Source organism: Schistocerca cancellata, chromosome 1 (genome assembly GCF_023864275.1).
Source record: "Schistocerca cancellata isolate TAMUIC-IGC-003103 chromosome 1, iqSchCanc2.1, whole genome shotgun sequence".
In the NCBI taxonomy this organism is placed as follows: domain Eukaryota; kingdom Metazoa; phylum Arthropoda; class Insecta; order Orthoptera; family Acrididae; genus Schistocerca; species Schistocerca cancellata.
Window position 1 is genome coordinate 826,868,954 of NC_064626.1, and position 15,959 is coordinate 826,884,912.

Genomic DNA, 15,959 nt, shown 5'->3' on the forward strand with positions numbered 1-15,959 from the left:
CTTTAGCCGCGCGGGGTAGCCGCGCGGTCTAGGGCCACCTTGTCACGGTCCGTGCAGCTCCCTCCGTCGGAGGTTCGAGTCCTCCCTCGGGTATGGCTGCGTGTGTCGTCCATTGCGTAAGTTAGTTTAAGTTAAACTAAGTGGTGTGTAGGCTTAGGGACCGATGACCTCAGCAGTTTGGTCCCATAAGACCTTACCAAAAATTTCCAATTAATACCGCTTTAGGAGCCCTATTAGTTTACAGCTTGACGTAAATGATGGGGAGTGGCTCTAAGGCAGTTAACTTTACTCTATGAGTTGTTAAAAAGAATCTGTGTGAGCACTCTTCAAGTATTCCTGTATAATACTACTTTTCAGTCTCCCTTTATACTTCTGACCATTGTTAAGAATTCTTTGTGAAAAAAAAATCCTTATTAATGTTGTACAGACCACCTGAGGATGCGTCTTCAATTGACTCTAAACCGGTCGCAACTTTTAATAAAAATTATTTTACAGCCACTGAAGATCATTTCATTCAAAATATTTTACACACACTTAAACGTCGATCGTTGCGTAATTTACAAATATTTTGATGTATGATCAATAATTTAGCACGTCCATTACGTGCATCATTTTTAAGAATAGTATTGTCGTGTGACAAAGTAAAAAGCGAAAGGAACGAAATACGGATTTAACGTTCAATCAACGAAGCAAAAGTTCGATTAGGACAAGGACGCGGAAGGATATCGCCATCCTGTCATTCGCTTTAATAGCTGTAGGGAAACCGCAGAAAGCCTAACGGCTGGATGGGTAAATGATTCCGATTCTTCTCGAACGTATTGCGGTCTCTTGTGTTGCCTGGGTTAGCGCCCCTTGATTGTTGACAATTATTAAGCAGACTCATTAAAAGCTTTGGGTGGATATTGGTTTGTCTAAAACAAATAATTTCATGAGAACTCGATACTGCAGTAGTGCATCGATTTGAACGTAAGTTACCCAGGTTGATAAGTTTAAAAAATCTAATGAATGAAACAACATTTTGTTTGTCATTTCCACACATAACTTGCATTATCGCGCAGGATATGCTATCTTGAGTGAAGTACGATGCTATTGATATCAGCGCCATCCCTGAGCCAGGCCGACAGTTTTCCACCTTTTCATCGCATACACTCCTTAAACAAGGCATCTCCGACCAATTATTATTCTGTGAAATCATACTAATTAATTTAAGGGTGCTACATATGGCAGCGAAAGTGTACCAGAATGTTTTTGAGGATCGTCAGTTTCGTACAGGCGGGAACTAAAGGAAAACTGGAGCTTGTGCGATTCACTTAAAATACACATTGCCTTGGCGATGGCGTATCGCGTTGGGATGGACTAAACTACTAATTTCGAATAATAGGTTACAATGCTCCAGATCTAATTACGTAAGAAGTTCCGGGAACCAATTAATTGTTTGATGTGTTTCGGAATGTCTATCTGACCATGGTTTAAATTAACTTAAAACTTCCCGTATCACCCGGCATTTTCCAAGTACACCTTCTCCTGTGATTCTTGACATAGTATTCGCTATTATCAGCTGAAATTTTTGCTAGAACTCACTTAATCTTTCTCCTGTCTTATTCCTAGTACAAAGCACATATTGTCCTGTAACCTTTCCTTCTACTCCTTCCCCTACAACTGCATTCCAGTCCCCCATGAATATTAGATTTGCATATCCATTTATGTAGTAGTGACGCTACGGATTCCAAACGAGGACATCGACTGACATAAGCAATGTTGACAAATGGCTGATATGGCCTGGTGCCTGGGGACGAGCATCTCGGAAATACGTCTTCCTCGAACAGTCTGAGACCTGCTGACATTTCAATCCTGAGTAATCAGGACTTTTATCACTTTTCGAAGTTGTATTTACTTCTGACGACGCGTCATTATTGAAACCACCGGCCGCTGTGGCCGAGCGGTTCTAGGCGCTTCAGTGCGGAACCGCGCGGCTGCTACGGTTGCAGGTTCGAATCCTGCCTCGGGTATGGATGTGTGTGGTGTCCTTAGATTAGTTAGGTTTAAGTAGTTCTAAGTTCTCGGGGACTGATGACCTCAGATGTTACGTCCCATAGTGCTCAGAGCCATTTGAACCATTATTGAAACCAGCTTACTGAATGCTGGTTGCTATAAAGCCGCACACCTAGTCTGGACTCCTGTGTGGTCCTTACTAGACGGGACTGTAAAAATATATCTACGATCTGATGGAGAAGGATATTAACTTTAGCCAAGCTGTACGTGCAGACTGCTGAGTCTCTTAAACGAAAAACGTAAGCTGTTTACACTCTGTCAACCAATGCAACACTTCCTCTTAGAGGCTTTGTAGATTTCATTGTTAGAAATACACTGACCAGGCAGAACATTACGACTATCGACCTATTATCGATATAAACTCGTCCAGGGAATAGCAGAGTCACCTGGCGAGGAACGACTGCTAATCAGGCACACGTACGGTGCATGTAGTGTCAGTGAGCCTGCAGTCCGTGTGTAGAATGGGCAAGGCGTGCGATGTATATGAGTTTCATTGAGGGCATATTGTTATGGACCAGCCACTTGAAACGAGCGTTTCGGAAACTGCACGACTTGTTGGGTGTTCGAGGAGTGTTGTGATGAGTGTCTTCAACACATGGCATGTACAGGGTGGTAGCCAGTCAAGGAATATTTTAGGGAATTGGTTTAAAGAGTTTGTTTCAAAGGCCGAGTAAAATCTCAACAAGATTTCTCCCACAGCAGCTTCGGCAGTGCCTATGTGACACAACTTGCCTGCCTTTCAGAAATGGGGCAGTTCTGTCCAGTTAGAGCTGTTGACAAGAGACGCCTTGAGCCCTCTGCTAGTGAATTCACACCATCGGTTTTAGCCAATAGCGTGCGTGGGATATAGATCACGTATGTGGACGCTGGAACGTTCCGCAGTGCAGAACACAGTTGTCTCTCTCTCTCTCTCTTGTGATCCAGACCTCTAGCAGTGCTGTCGCCAAGGGATCTCGGATCGATTCCATATTCCTAGATTTCCAGAAGGCTTTTGATACCATTCCTCACAATCGACTATTAATCAAGTTGCGTGCACATGGAGTATCGTCTCAGTTGTGTGACTGCATTCGTGATTTCCTCTCAGAGAGGTCACAGTTCATAGTGATAGACGGTAAATCATCGAGCAGAACAGAAGTGATATCTGGCGTTTCAAAAGCTAGTGTCATAGGCCCTCTGCTGTTCCTGATTTATATAAATGATGTAGGTGATAATCTGAGAAGCCCCCTTACCTTATTTGCAGATGACGCTGTAATTTACCGTCTAGTGAAATCATCAGACGATCAATTCCAATTACAAAATGATCTAGAGACAATTTCTGTATGGTGCGAAAAGTGGCAATTAGCACTAAACAAAGAAAATTGCGAGGTCATCCACATGGGTACTAAAAGAAATCCGACATATTTTGGGAATACGATAAATCGCACAAATCTAGGGGCTGTCAATTCGACTAAATACCTAGGAATTACAATTACGAGCAACTTAAATCGGAAAGAGCACGTAGATAATATTGTGGGGAAGGCGAAACAAAGACTGCGTTCTGTTGGCAGAACACTTAGAAGATGCGACAAACCCACTAAAGAGACAGACTACATTACACTTTTCCGTCCTCTGCTGGAATATTGCTGCGCAGTACGGGATCCTTACCATGTAGGATTGATGGAGGACATCGAAAAAGTGCAAAGAAGGGCAGCTCGTTTTGTGTTATCGCGCAATAGGTGTGAGAGTGTCACTGATATGATACGCGAAGTGGGGTGGCAGTCACTGAAACAAAGGCGGTTTTCTTAACGGCGAGATCTATTTACGAAATTGCAGTCACCAACTTTCTCTTCCGAATGCGTAAATATTTTGTTGACACCCACCTACGTAGAGAGAAATGATCATCATAATAAAATAACAGAAATCAGAGCTCGCGCGGAGAGATTTAGGTGTTCCTTTTTCCCACGTGCCATTTGAGAGTGGAGTGGTAGAGGAGCAGTATGCCAGGCACTTAAGTGTGAATTGCAGATGTAGATGTAGATGCAGAACAGACGTCTTTCGTGGGAGGCAGAGCCTCCGGCTCTGCGTTTCACGACCGGCCACCGACGAAAGTTAACATGAACCTCCTCCCTTCCGTTGCCCACTTCAGTTAGTTGTTCGAGCTCCTAGACTGGCCTAAATCTGATAACTTCCGACCCTAGGAACGCCCCTTGTATACAGTACATTCAAATATATTCTCTTTATTTTATCTAGTTTCCTGTTCTGTCATTTAATGGTAGCCCTGGATGCCCACTTACAAGTGCTGACCTACTGTACATTGTCGCCCCTGCCCATGTACAGTGAAACCACGTCCAGGCGTCGTGACGTTGGGCGGTCACCTTCAGTACAAATGTCGAACGTCGTACGCCGGGCGCACTGGTAAAACAGGATGGGCGGCGAACTGTGGTGGAGCTAACATCAGACTTTAATTCTGGGCAGAGTGCAAGTGTGTCTGAACACACAGTGCACCCAACACTCCTAACGATGGGCCTCCGCAGCCGACGACCCATGCATGTGCCAATGTTAACACCACGACATCGGCAACTACGACTGAAATGGGCACGTGACCATCGGCATTGGATATTGGCGCAGTGGCAGAGCGTTGCATGGTCTGATGAATCCCGATACCTTCTTCATCAGGCCGATGGGAGCGCGAGAATTTGTCGTCTACCAGGGAAGCAGCTGCTTGACACATGTACGGCGAGACAGGGATAATCTGGCGGCGGCTCCATTATGCTCTGAGGAACGTTCACGTGGGCATCCATGGGTTCAATGGAGCTCGTGCAAGGCACCATGACAGCCAAGGAGTATCGTACACTGGTCGCAGACCAACTACATCTCTTCACGACGATCATATTTCCCGACGGCAGTGGCATTTTTCAGCAAGATAATACGCCATGTCACCAGCCTTGGAGTGTGGTGGAACACAATCGCGGATTCCAGTTGATTTATTGGTCCCCCAGCTCTCCAAATCCGAACCCGATCGAACACATCTTTGATGTGCCTGAACGTGGTGCCAGTGCTCATCGCCCTTCTCACCGGAATTTAAGGAAATTGAATAAACTTGTTGTAGCTGGGATTCACAGTCATAAAATGTTTTTTGAGGGACTCCATCTTTACGCCAGTGAATGTTTTAAGTTTTTATTACACTATTGCAATTTCGGCCTTAGACCATTATCAAGTGCTGATATTATGGCTTTAAGTCATGTCAACGTAATGTAAAGCTTACATTACGTTGAAATGGCTTAAAGCCATAGTATCAGCACTTGATAATGGCCTTTGTCCGAAATTACAATAGTGTAATAAAAACTTATAACAGTCACTGGCGTAAAGACGATGTCCTTCAAATAAAGATATTCACTTATGTGTGCAGATGTGGTGCAAACTCCGTCTAGCGACCTACCAATTCCTCAGTGTTTCCATGTCACGATGCGTCGTCGCTGTTATTCGTGCCAAAGATGGACATACCGACTATAGGCAGATGGTCATAATGCTCTGGCAGATAAGTGTATATCTTTGGCCGAACGCTTGATATATTCTGCGATGACAGCAATTAAATTTGCTCTAGATATACAAAAATGGATCTTGATAACACCTTGTTAATTCATGTGGTTCCTTCATTTTGTAAGTCTAATAATGATTGCTAATCGACAACATCGAGAACAGTTCCATTATTCGTTTGGTATTAGTCTTTTCTTGTGATGTCTTTCCTTAAAAAAAGAGGTGCATGAAAGAATGGGCAGAGCGGGGTACATAACTGAGTGCCCCGCTTTACCTTTACTAGAGACGAGTATTAACGTGCCTTGTAAATTAGTGGCCAATGGTCCTAACACCAGAGAAATATTGCTGCAAGAAGCTAGTGATTTTACAAAAATAATTCCACAACTTACAGCGTAACGTAACATTGCCATGAAATGGTGGACACGCCTCTATAGCGTAGAAGCAGATCGCGAAAAATCTTCAGAACTGTTGCTTATCCATTTTAAGAAAGAAATTAAACTTACCTTTCTGGAGGAACCGGACGCTCATCTTGTTACGATAAATCAGCCGTGGAGGGACTGATGCAGTTTCTTAGCCACCGACAATGCTTTATAAACTCTGTTTCACTGCGGGTCGCGTTTTCTGACGCTCTGTCATTCAGAACGCCCCAGCCACAAATGACAGGCTGCCGAGCTGAGACGCCAAGCAGGCAGCGTCCAGACTGCTCATATTCGCATCATTACGATTCTGAAAAGGAATAAACACCGTCTACAGGGAAGGTCGGATCACCGAAGCAACTGAATATCAAAACGATTTAGAGCCAAATGGATATCTTTGAACATTTCCAATCTGACACGTTTCGTATCGAATTCATTTCCTGAAATATTTCTTCGGATGTTGATGATGATACGTGCTTCTGTCACGTACTAAAAATGTAAATGTCGTGTGACTAGAACCTCCCGTCGGGTAGACCGTTCGCCGGGTGCAAGTCTTTGGATTTGACGCCACATCGGCGACTTGCGCGTCGATGGGGATGAAACGATGATGATTATGACAACACAACACCCAGTCCCTTAGCGGAGAAAATCTCCGACCAGCGGGGAATCGAACCCGAGCCCTTAGGATTGGCATTCTGCCGCTCTGACCACTCAGCTACCTGGGGCGCACTGTCACGTACTAATGTGTGTGAAATTCTATAGTCCACACTGCCTCTGTAAGGACACGAAGCTGGATTCCAACCTAGTTCAAACCTCCTCCATGCGTTTCTTCCGTCGGTTTCCAATGGTTTCTCGTAAAAACAATATAAAACTAAGTTTTTCCATTCTAATTATATTTTCCTCTATGGGCTATTGAAAAACATGATTTCTAGCACGCTATGAAAGAGAATAAGGCGAATATTGTAGGAATAGAAGGGCTGAGATTAGAAGATAACACGCCCCGATTGTACAAAAGGAAAGAGTGTGGGCGATGAAAACTGTCTTTTTTTAAATTTCCTCTTCCGACTTTAGAAAATTACCAATAGCAACACCATTATTTTCAAAGAGAATGTCACACCTTTTGCACTTGTTCCCAAGCCCAAGGACTTCAGAGAAGTAAATCAGTACCTTATCCAACGAACTACGTAACATCACTGAAGTGTCGCTTAAGAGATCTCTGGTATTAGCGTGGGCCCGCCCGGATATACCTGCGTTAACGTATCTCATCTGGGGTTCAGGGAGTCGCGCCGGCGCTAGATCGAATCCTCCTGGCGGATTTACGACGAGTCATGGTTTGCCGGCCAGCCTGGGTGTGGTCTTTATGCGGTTTTTTATGCAGTTTCCCACATGATGAATAACGGGCTGGTTCCCACGTCCCGCCTGTTACTTGGGTAGCAAACACTTCGAAGACGTTCTCACACTGTTAACACTGATCGCAGAGGTACACAAATTCCATCCCGGGAGGGGAGAAAAGTGGAAAGAGGGGAGGAGGGTGCAGCGGTGGTGAAACGAAGCGAATATGACGACCCTCTAGCACAACCATTGTTAAATCCATTTTGACACGCTGACTACGTGAAGATAACGGATAAGGTCAGGAAAACAAGATCTGTGATATTTCTGTGGCATATCAGTTATCGCTCATTATGACCATTAATTCAGTGAAAAAGTTATTTTAATAATAAAAGTAAAAACATTGATTTCTGTTCGCCGATGCAAACCCTCAATAGATACTACGAAATTGGCACGACCGAACAAAATCGCTTACTGTCCGTGTCATAGTGAATATTTTCCTAGCGCCAAATCCACTAGTGATATAAGGCCATCTGGTCAGCTGACGTGATTACTAAGACCCGAAATTTTTAAGGAATTGATAATAACCAAAGCGCATAAACTATTACATATATAGAAGGTGTTGCACTGAATGTCCTTTAACACAGAAATATTGCCAGCAGTGTGGCGTGATATACTGATTACAGTGGCATGTCTTGCAAGTCACAAATGACTGCATACAAATGCGAAATGCAGTCGAAAGGTGCAGCGGCTAATGCAGTAGACCTGCATTAGAAATATCAGCACGTCAGTTCGAATGGGCGAGAATGACAGGTACCCAACAAGTCATTTTGTGTTGCCTTGGCGTTCTGACTTGTGGAGAACAGGCTGCTACCAAATTACTGCGTATGTGGTAACAGCGGCTGTCTGGCTGTATGCAGAGCTGAACGCATTCTGGAGCACGCAATGTGATCCAATCATGAGCTAATATCCATCCTGTCCGCGTCTATAATTATACCATGCTAACTGATCGATTGCTGTCTGCAGTTGGATAGACTGGTGACATGCATGTCACGGAAACGTCATCATTGTCCAAAAGTATGCTGTGTGGCAGAATGTACTATCTTCGGACGGTACAGCTTCAGCCTGTCTTGCAGTGGTGGCAGCATAATTGCAGAAGCAACACTGATGATCATATTCTCGTAGCCTACGTGGTTGAGTGATAGAGCGAACAGAAGCCAGCTGTAATGGTCTGGCACGACTTTGGGTACTCCACCGGATGCGGAATAGAACGTATTGAGGGCTACATGATCAGAAATCCCTACGTCAGGCAGATATTAGGGCCCGTTGCAGTGGCTCTCCCTCAGGCAACGTGACATGCATTGCTCCTGCAGGGCCATTCCCCGTCGCGGGTGGCGAGCTATGAGCATGCCTTCATTACAGACTAATTAGTAACACTGTTTCACACACAGGCTGAGATATTTCCCTGATCTACGTTGGCAGGCAGTTAGTTTGTCAGGGATCTACAGAAATCACTGATATTCTGTTACTGACTCACACACAAACCGGGTCCAGGTTACATCGCATGGGGGCTCGCACAATACTCATACCATTCCCAAAGTCAGACTTAGTGAAAAAATATTTTATCAACTGTCTATTGTCACGTACGTAATGTGTGGTGTAAACTTCATGTCTCTCACAAGTTTCTATCCTGGTGCTGCAATTTTCACAAACTTTAATGTATCTACCAGGATTCACACTGTACTGAATTCATTCATGTTGTTTTATTTAGCTAAAATTTCTCTACAGATGTCCATTTAGTCATACAGCAGTCTGAGGACGTGAGAAACACTATAAACGCATCATTAATAAATAAAACGATTACTGGCGATCATTTTCCTGAAGCACATCCAAAGGTTACTAACAACTCACTACATAATACCGTATTCAGTTTACCCTCTCTGAAAATTCTTAGGCAAATCGGAAGCCTGGATATCAAGCCCATAGGGGTGCATTTCCTTCAGTATAAGTAAGCGTCATAACAAGGGTGCAAGGTGGAGTTACGTGGTTGGGTCGTTTGGGGGAGGGGATCAAACAGCGAGGTCACCGGTCCCATCGGATTACTGAAGGATGGGGAAGGAAATCGGCCGTGTCCTTTCAATGGAACAATCCCGGCATTTACCTTCAGCGATTTAGGGAAATCACGGAGAACCTAAATCAGGATGGCCGGACGCGGGTTTGAACCATATCAACAACCATAGTGCTCCCGAATGCGAATCCAGTGTGCTAACCACTGCACATCATCTCGTTCGGTGCAGCGTTACTGTTCATGTTTATGTGCACACCAAAAAAAGAATAAAAATATTAAAACGAAAGGTTTCATAATATGACTCATTTTTCCCTAATTTTTATTCTCATAATTGGTAACGTAAAGATGTATATTAAGAAAACCATATCTTATTTGTAAAGAAAAATACAATAATGAAAAATGTATTTGATAAACGTTCTAAGGTTGGATTTAAGGTACCGAAACTTCCAGAAGTCGTAAAGTGGTGAATGTGAAGCCACTGAGAATAAATGAAGGAAGGAGCGCCGCTCTTTTACCATCTTCCTATGTTAACGCCTATTGTCGTTTGGAGATCCAGCTCAGCAAATTGATTCAAGGCACTACCTTGTCTATTAACCATTTATGTTGTGATTTCCACATCTTGAGGCATAATGTAGGTGAGGTTGGCGGCGGATTGTACGGATACGAATGATCGGACACTATTAGTAACCATTCGTTAATTACTTTTCAGTTAAGTGTCCAAACCCCTGAGATATTTATTGCAATCAATTCTCGGATGTATGCAATGTTGGGTCGTGAGCTTCTTAGTAAAATTATCCATTCTTAAGGGGGTTGCCTCCCTGTCGCGGCTCTTCTATTATACTAAGTTGCATCATTTGCAAATTGTTAAATTCTCGCCGCACCTTTGAGAGACCTTTAACTTTTTTAACTCTCCTTGTGAGACATTTTATGTTCTTTCTGTTTCATGTTTGAAAATGTAGAAATTCACAGTACCTGAGAGAAGAGCAACGGAATGAAACCCATGTTAAGAAAATAACAAAAATATTGAAAGAAAAAAATTTTATTGTGTGGTACCATGAAGCTGTAATACATCACGTAAGAAAAAAGAAAAACTAAAGGTAAGCGACACCACTGTCTATTGCCTGCATTGCGCGCGTCACGGTCTTTTCCATTTCTAAATACCGCACTGAACAGTTCATAACTCAAATTAAATGATCGTAAGTTTTACGCTCTAAGACATTAATTTCTCTTAACTGCATTACTGTAAAAGATCGTGACTAATTTGGCAGTTTTTAGGCAGCACGCGGATAAGATGGACCTTGGATGACTTTCTGGTGTTTGAAAAAACAAGCGTCCATCTTGTTCAATAGTAGTTACAAATAATTTTTCTGTGCGTAACCTTAAAAATTGTAACTTATATTGCAACATAATTCAGTTTCGTGCACCACTGATATTTCTATATAATGAACAAAATATGGAAAGACGTACCAATGGATCCTGAAAATCTAATGAATGTTGAATTTAATGCCCATTACCGGCAGTAACATCTATCTGGCAGTAGAGGAATCAAACCGAGTCATTTCTGAAATACATTCACTCACACACAGCATATTTTGAAGAAATTACTAAAACGAGTGAAAATGATCCTTTTACAATGTTATTTAAGAAAACTGAAACAGTGATAAATAAGCAAGACCATGAAATGACCAAGCGAATGAACGAACTTGGCAAAGAAATGGTCACTTGAATTTCGGCGCAAATTAATGTCATCCTTAGCAAACTCAATCAAGAGATGAGAACACAAATTTCCACGAAAATGGACGATTTCCTAGCAGAGGGTGACAAACAGTTTTCCGCACAAATTAATACCACGCTTGGCGAACGTGAGGAGGAGCTGTTACCGCGTATGGACAAGCGTGGCAAACAGTCTGCTGTACAAATTAATACCACTCTTTTCGAGTGAGGTAAGGAATTAGCTAACATTGATAACAGTTTGTGGAGTGTTTCTACCGAAATTTCGGAACATAAGATAGCTTACGAAGACACCGGAAGCACTAAAGAAGTTAACAAGCGACGTACAGTCACTGCAGAAAGCGCAGTCTAAAATAGAAGCCACCGTCCACCAGCTGTCTCAGAGAGTTGAGTTCATTACTTGACCCAGAGGAAGTGGTACGTGTACGCTTAGACGCTCAAGGCCAAAGATTTTCCAACGAATTTATCAAATTGTTGGAAGAAAAAGAGAAAGAGGTGAGCGAAAAGTTAAATACCTACATCTACATATATACTCCGCTAGCCACCAACGGTGTGTGGTGGAGGGCACAATTCGCGCCCTCCCCCCCGCTCTGTTCCAATCACGGATCGTGCGAGGGAAAAACGGCTGTCTGAACGCCTCAGTGCGAGCTTTAATTTCCCTTATCTTTGAATGGTGATCATTGCACGATTTGAAAGTTGGTATTAATAATATATGCTCTACATCCTCGGCTAAGATCAGATTTCGCAGTTTAGTGAGCAGCCCCTTCCGTTTAGCTCGTCGTCTATTTGCAAGTGTGTCCCACTTCCAACTTTCTACGAGATTTCTAACGCTCTCGCGATGGCTAAATGTACCAGTCACGAATCTTGCCGCTCTTCTTTGGACCTTCTCAATCTCTTGAATCAGACCCAACTGGTAAGGGTCCCATACAGACGAACAATACTCTAAGACTGTACGAACTAACGTATTGTAAGCAAATTCCTTTGTTGAAGGACTGCATCGCTTCATGATTCTCATTAAACCGCAATCTAGAATTCACTTGCCCGTTTCTTGTGTAATCTGGTCATTCCATTTGAGATCATTTCGAATAGTCACACCCAGATACTTGACGGACCTTACTGCTTCAAAAGACTGGGCAGTTATTTTGTACTCGTACATAAATGGGATTTTCGCCTTGTTATACGCAGTACTAATATTGAGAGATAACTACCAGTCATTACACCATACATTTATTTTCTGCAAATCCTCATTGATTTGTTCACAACTTTCATGTGATATTACTTTCCTGTAGACTACAGCATCATCGGCAAACAGTCTAATGCCGCTGTCAATACCATCAACCAGATCGTTTACGTAAATCGCAAAAAGCAGCGGACCTTTTGCGCTGCCCTGTGGCACACCTGAAGTTACGCTTGTTTCTGTTGAAGTCACCCCATTCAGGACGACATACTGCTGTCTGTTAGAAAACTTTCTATCCAACCGCGTATGTCATCGGATAGACCGTAAGCGCGCACTTTTTGGTGAAAGCGACAGTGCGGAACTGAATCGAACGCCTTTCGAAAGTAGAGGAATATGGCATCAACCTGGGAGCCGGTATCTAGAGCCTGTTGTATATCATGCACAAAGAGGGCCAGCTGTGTCCGGCATTACCGCTGTTTCCTAAAACCGTGCTGGTTTCTGCAGATGAGCTTCTCAGAGTCTAGAAAGGTCATTATGTCTGAATACAAAATATGTTCCATGATTCTACAACAAATGAATGTCAGCGAAATTGGCCGGTAATTATGTGCATCCGATTTTCTCACCTTTTTATACAGTAGATTGCTGTGACCTGGACCTTCTTCCAGTTCCGTGGAACTTCCCGCTGTTTCAATGATCTCTGATAGACGATGGATAAGAATGGTGCTATATTTGTAGCATAGTCAACATATTATCTTACGGGGATACCGTCTGGGGCAGATGCCTTCCTGGTGTCTAAGGATCTTAACTGTTTTACAATCCCAGATACACTAGGCACTATGTCAGCCAGCCTTGCGTTTGTTCGATAACTGAAAGGGGGAATGGTGCAGCAGTCCTCTACTGTAAACGAGTTTTTGAAAGCTAGGTTTAGAATTTCCGCCTTCCGTTTATCATCATACACACTACCCGTACTGTCAGCAAGAGGTGTTGAATTATTTGTAGCGTTCATAGATTTTACGTACGAACAAAAGTTTTTGGGACTATTTTTAGACTCTGCAGATAAAATATTGCTTTCAAATTCATTAAAAGAATCTCTCATTGGCGTTTTGACAGATACATTCATATCGCATAATTTCAGTTTGTCAGCGGAGCAGTGATTAAGTTCAAAACGACTGTGCAAAATTCTCTGCTTCTCAGCAACTTCCTAATATGTTTTTGTACCAAGGTGGATCCTTTCCCTCCCCTATATTTTTGCTAGGCACATACTTCTCTGGCACGTGGTGGACAATACCGATAAATTCCGAGCAAAGATGTTCAATATCTTTGTGTCTCGTAGTGAACGCTTGGAGCTGACTATGAAGATATTCATTCATGACACCTTTGTTTGCTTTCCAAAACAAGAAAACTCTACGCTGTTTCTTTGGTTTTTTTGCAACTTCCACCGACATAGAAGTCACAACGACATTATGGTCACTAATACCATATTCTAGATTAACTACCTCAAAAAGATCAGGTCTGTTTGTTTCCAAGATATCTAATATGTATCCAGAGATACTGTAGAGCCACTTAATGCAAAGCAACACTCGCATCGGGTGCTGTGGGTGAAACCACTCAAAATGTGGAGGGAATGTAGGTTATCGAGGAGGCGTCTCGAGATAGTCCGCACTACTGTGATAAACACTATGTTCCGATGGAGCATTGGTTAATGCAACTGGTTACTAAACAGAAGGCCCCGGGTTCGGATTCTGATCCGACACACATTTTCACTTGCCGCCGCTGCTTCTACGGGGGTAAGTCAATTATTATCCGCAATTTAGTTATATTTTTGTTTATGTTAGTAGTACTGTCGTTTTACGTTGACGACGCATGCATTGTTATTTGCTGTTATATCTTTGCAATTTTCAAGCTGCTAGGTTAGTTCGTTATTGCTGCCATGCGGTTAATCATGGCTGCTCCGCTGTCTATTTGCATCAAAAATGGTTCAAATGGTTCTGAGCACTATGCGACTTAACTTCTGAGGTCATCAGTCGCCTAGAACTTAGAACTAATTAAACTTAACTAACCTAAGGACATCACACACATCCATGCCCGATGCAGGATTCGAACCTGCGACCGTAGCGGTCGCTCGGCTCCAGACTGCAGCGCCCAGAACCGCACGGCCACTCCGGCCGGCATTTGCATCAAAGAAGAGCAACGTTCAGTGATCCTTTTTTTGTGGTCGGAAGCGTATCAGAGGCCGAAACTCATCGAAGACTTTCGGTACAGTACGGGAACAGTGTTTTGCCACGACGGAGCGTCGAAGAATGGATTGAAAAATTCAGAAATGGTGGCACAAGAGTTACGCACGATGAAGGAGCCGGACGACCGTTTAAAGCCACAAATGAAGAAACCATTGAGCGTTCACGTGAAATGATTCTCTTTGGCAGACGATTAACTATTGACGAAGTGGCACATCGTCTGCAAATCATTCACGGTTCTGCCTACGAAATCATCCACAACAGACTTGGGCTTCATAAAGTTTGTGCAAGATGTGTCCAAAACAACTCACACAGTTGCGTGAACAAACGTGCTTGGACATCTGCAAAAAACATTTGGATCGTTGTGGTAACTAAGGGGACAACTTAGACAGGATCATTACTGGTGACGATACATGGATCCATCATTACGAACCGGAGAATAAACGGCAGAGTATGAAATGGAAACATCCAAATTCGCCGTGCAAGAAATAGTTTAAGACCCAACCAGTCACAGGAAAACTGATGCTTACGGTTTTTTGGTACGCACAAGGTCCAGTACTGGAAGATTATGGGGAAAGGAGCACAACAATAAACAGTGTACGTTACAGTGAGATGCTTATTGCGAGGCTAAAGCCTGAAATTCGAAGCAAACGCTGAGGATTGCTGTCAATAGCTGTTGTGTTGTTGCACGAAAAATGCCCGTCCGCATACTGCTGCCCACACTGTTGAAACGCTAGAAGTAATGGATCATCCTTCATATAGTCCCGATCTTGCCCCTTCTGACTATCACTTGTTTGGTCCACTCAAACAGGCATTAAAGGGCCGTCCATTTGCCTCGGACGAAGGTGTGAAGGAAGCGGTGCATTACTGGCTCGCAGATCAACCGAGAACCTTTTTTTATGAGGGCGTCAGGAAGCTTGTGCAACGATGGACCAAGTGCGTTGAAACGCAAGCAGATTATGTCGTAAAACGATGTTCTTCTAAGTTTCCTATTTGATTATGATAAAATTTTATAACTACTTTGGGGATAATAATTGACTTATCCTCGTACTTTAAGTCCCGATGCAGCTGACACATTAGTTCCTGTCCTTTCCTTTCGTCTCCACTCCACCTTCAGTTCTTCTATTCTTTCTGATATGTCCGAAGGAACAGACACAATGCATTCACACAAAAATTATTTTGCCAAATTACGAAAAACAGTCTGTCTCGTATGACAGGATAAACGTTACGAAAGAAAGTTTAAGTGAAGAAGTTCTCTATAAAGGAAACAATATTTTGTAACATGTCCGAAGCATGAGGAAAAGCTTTAATGACGTCGAAAATAGAAACGTACTTAAGGAATTCTTGAAAGTGTCAATATAAGTTGGAACACAACATTGCATGGTAGTGAAAGCTGGAACAATAGAAAATATGACAGCTCTGATGAGGTGCATTAT

General features: G+C 43.0%; 1 protein-coding gene across 1 annotated transcript in view; it reads right to left on the minus strand.

Annotated features, from left to right (window-relative positions):
* Positions 1 to 6,179, minus strand: part of LOC126162405 (pyrimidodiazepine synthase-like) — a 77,869-nt gene extending 71,690 nt beyond the window's left edge. The window contains exon 1 of the mRNA XM_049918903.1: positions 6,072 to 6,179. Within this exon, the coding sequence (XP_049774860.1) occupies positions 6,072 to 6,096 (25 nt within the window). The 5' untranslated portion in view covers positions 6,097 to 6,179. The remainder of the gene's footprint in view (positions 1 to 6,071) is intronic.
* Positions 6,180 to 15,959: the final 9,780 nt, after the last annotated feature.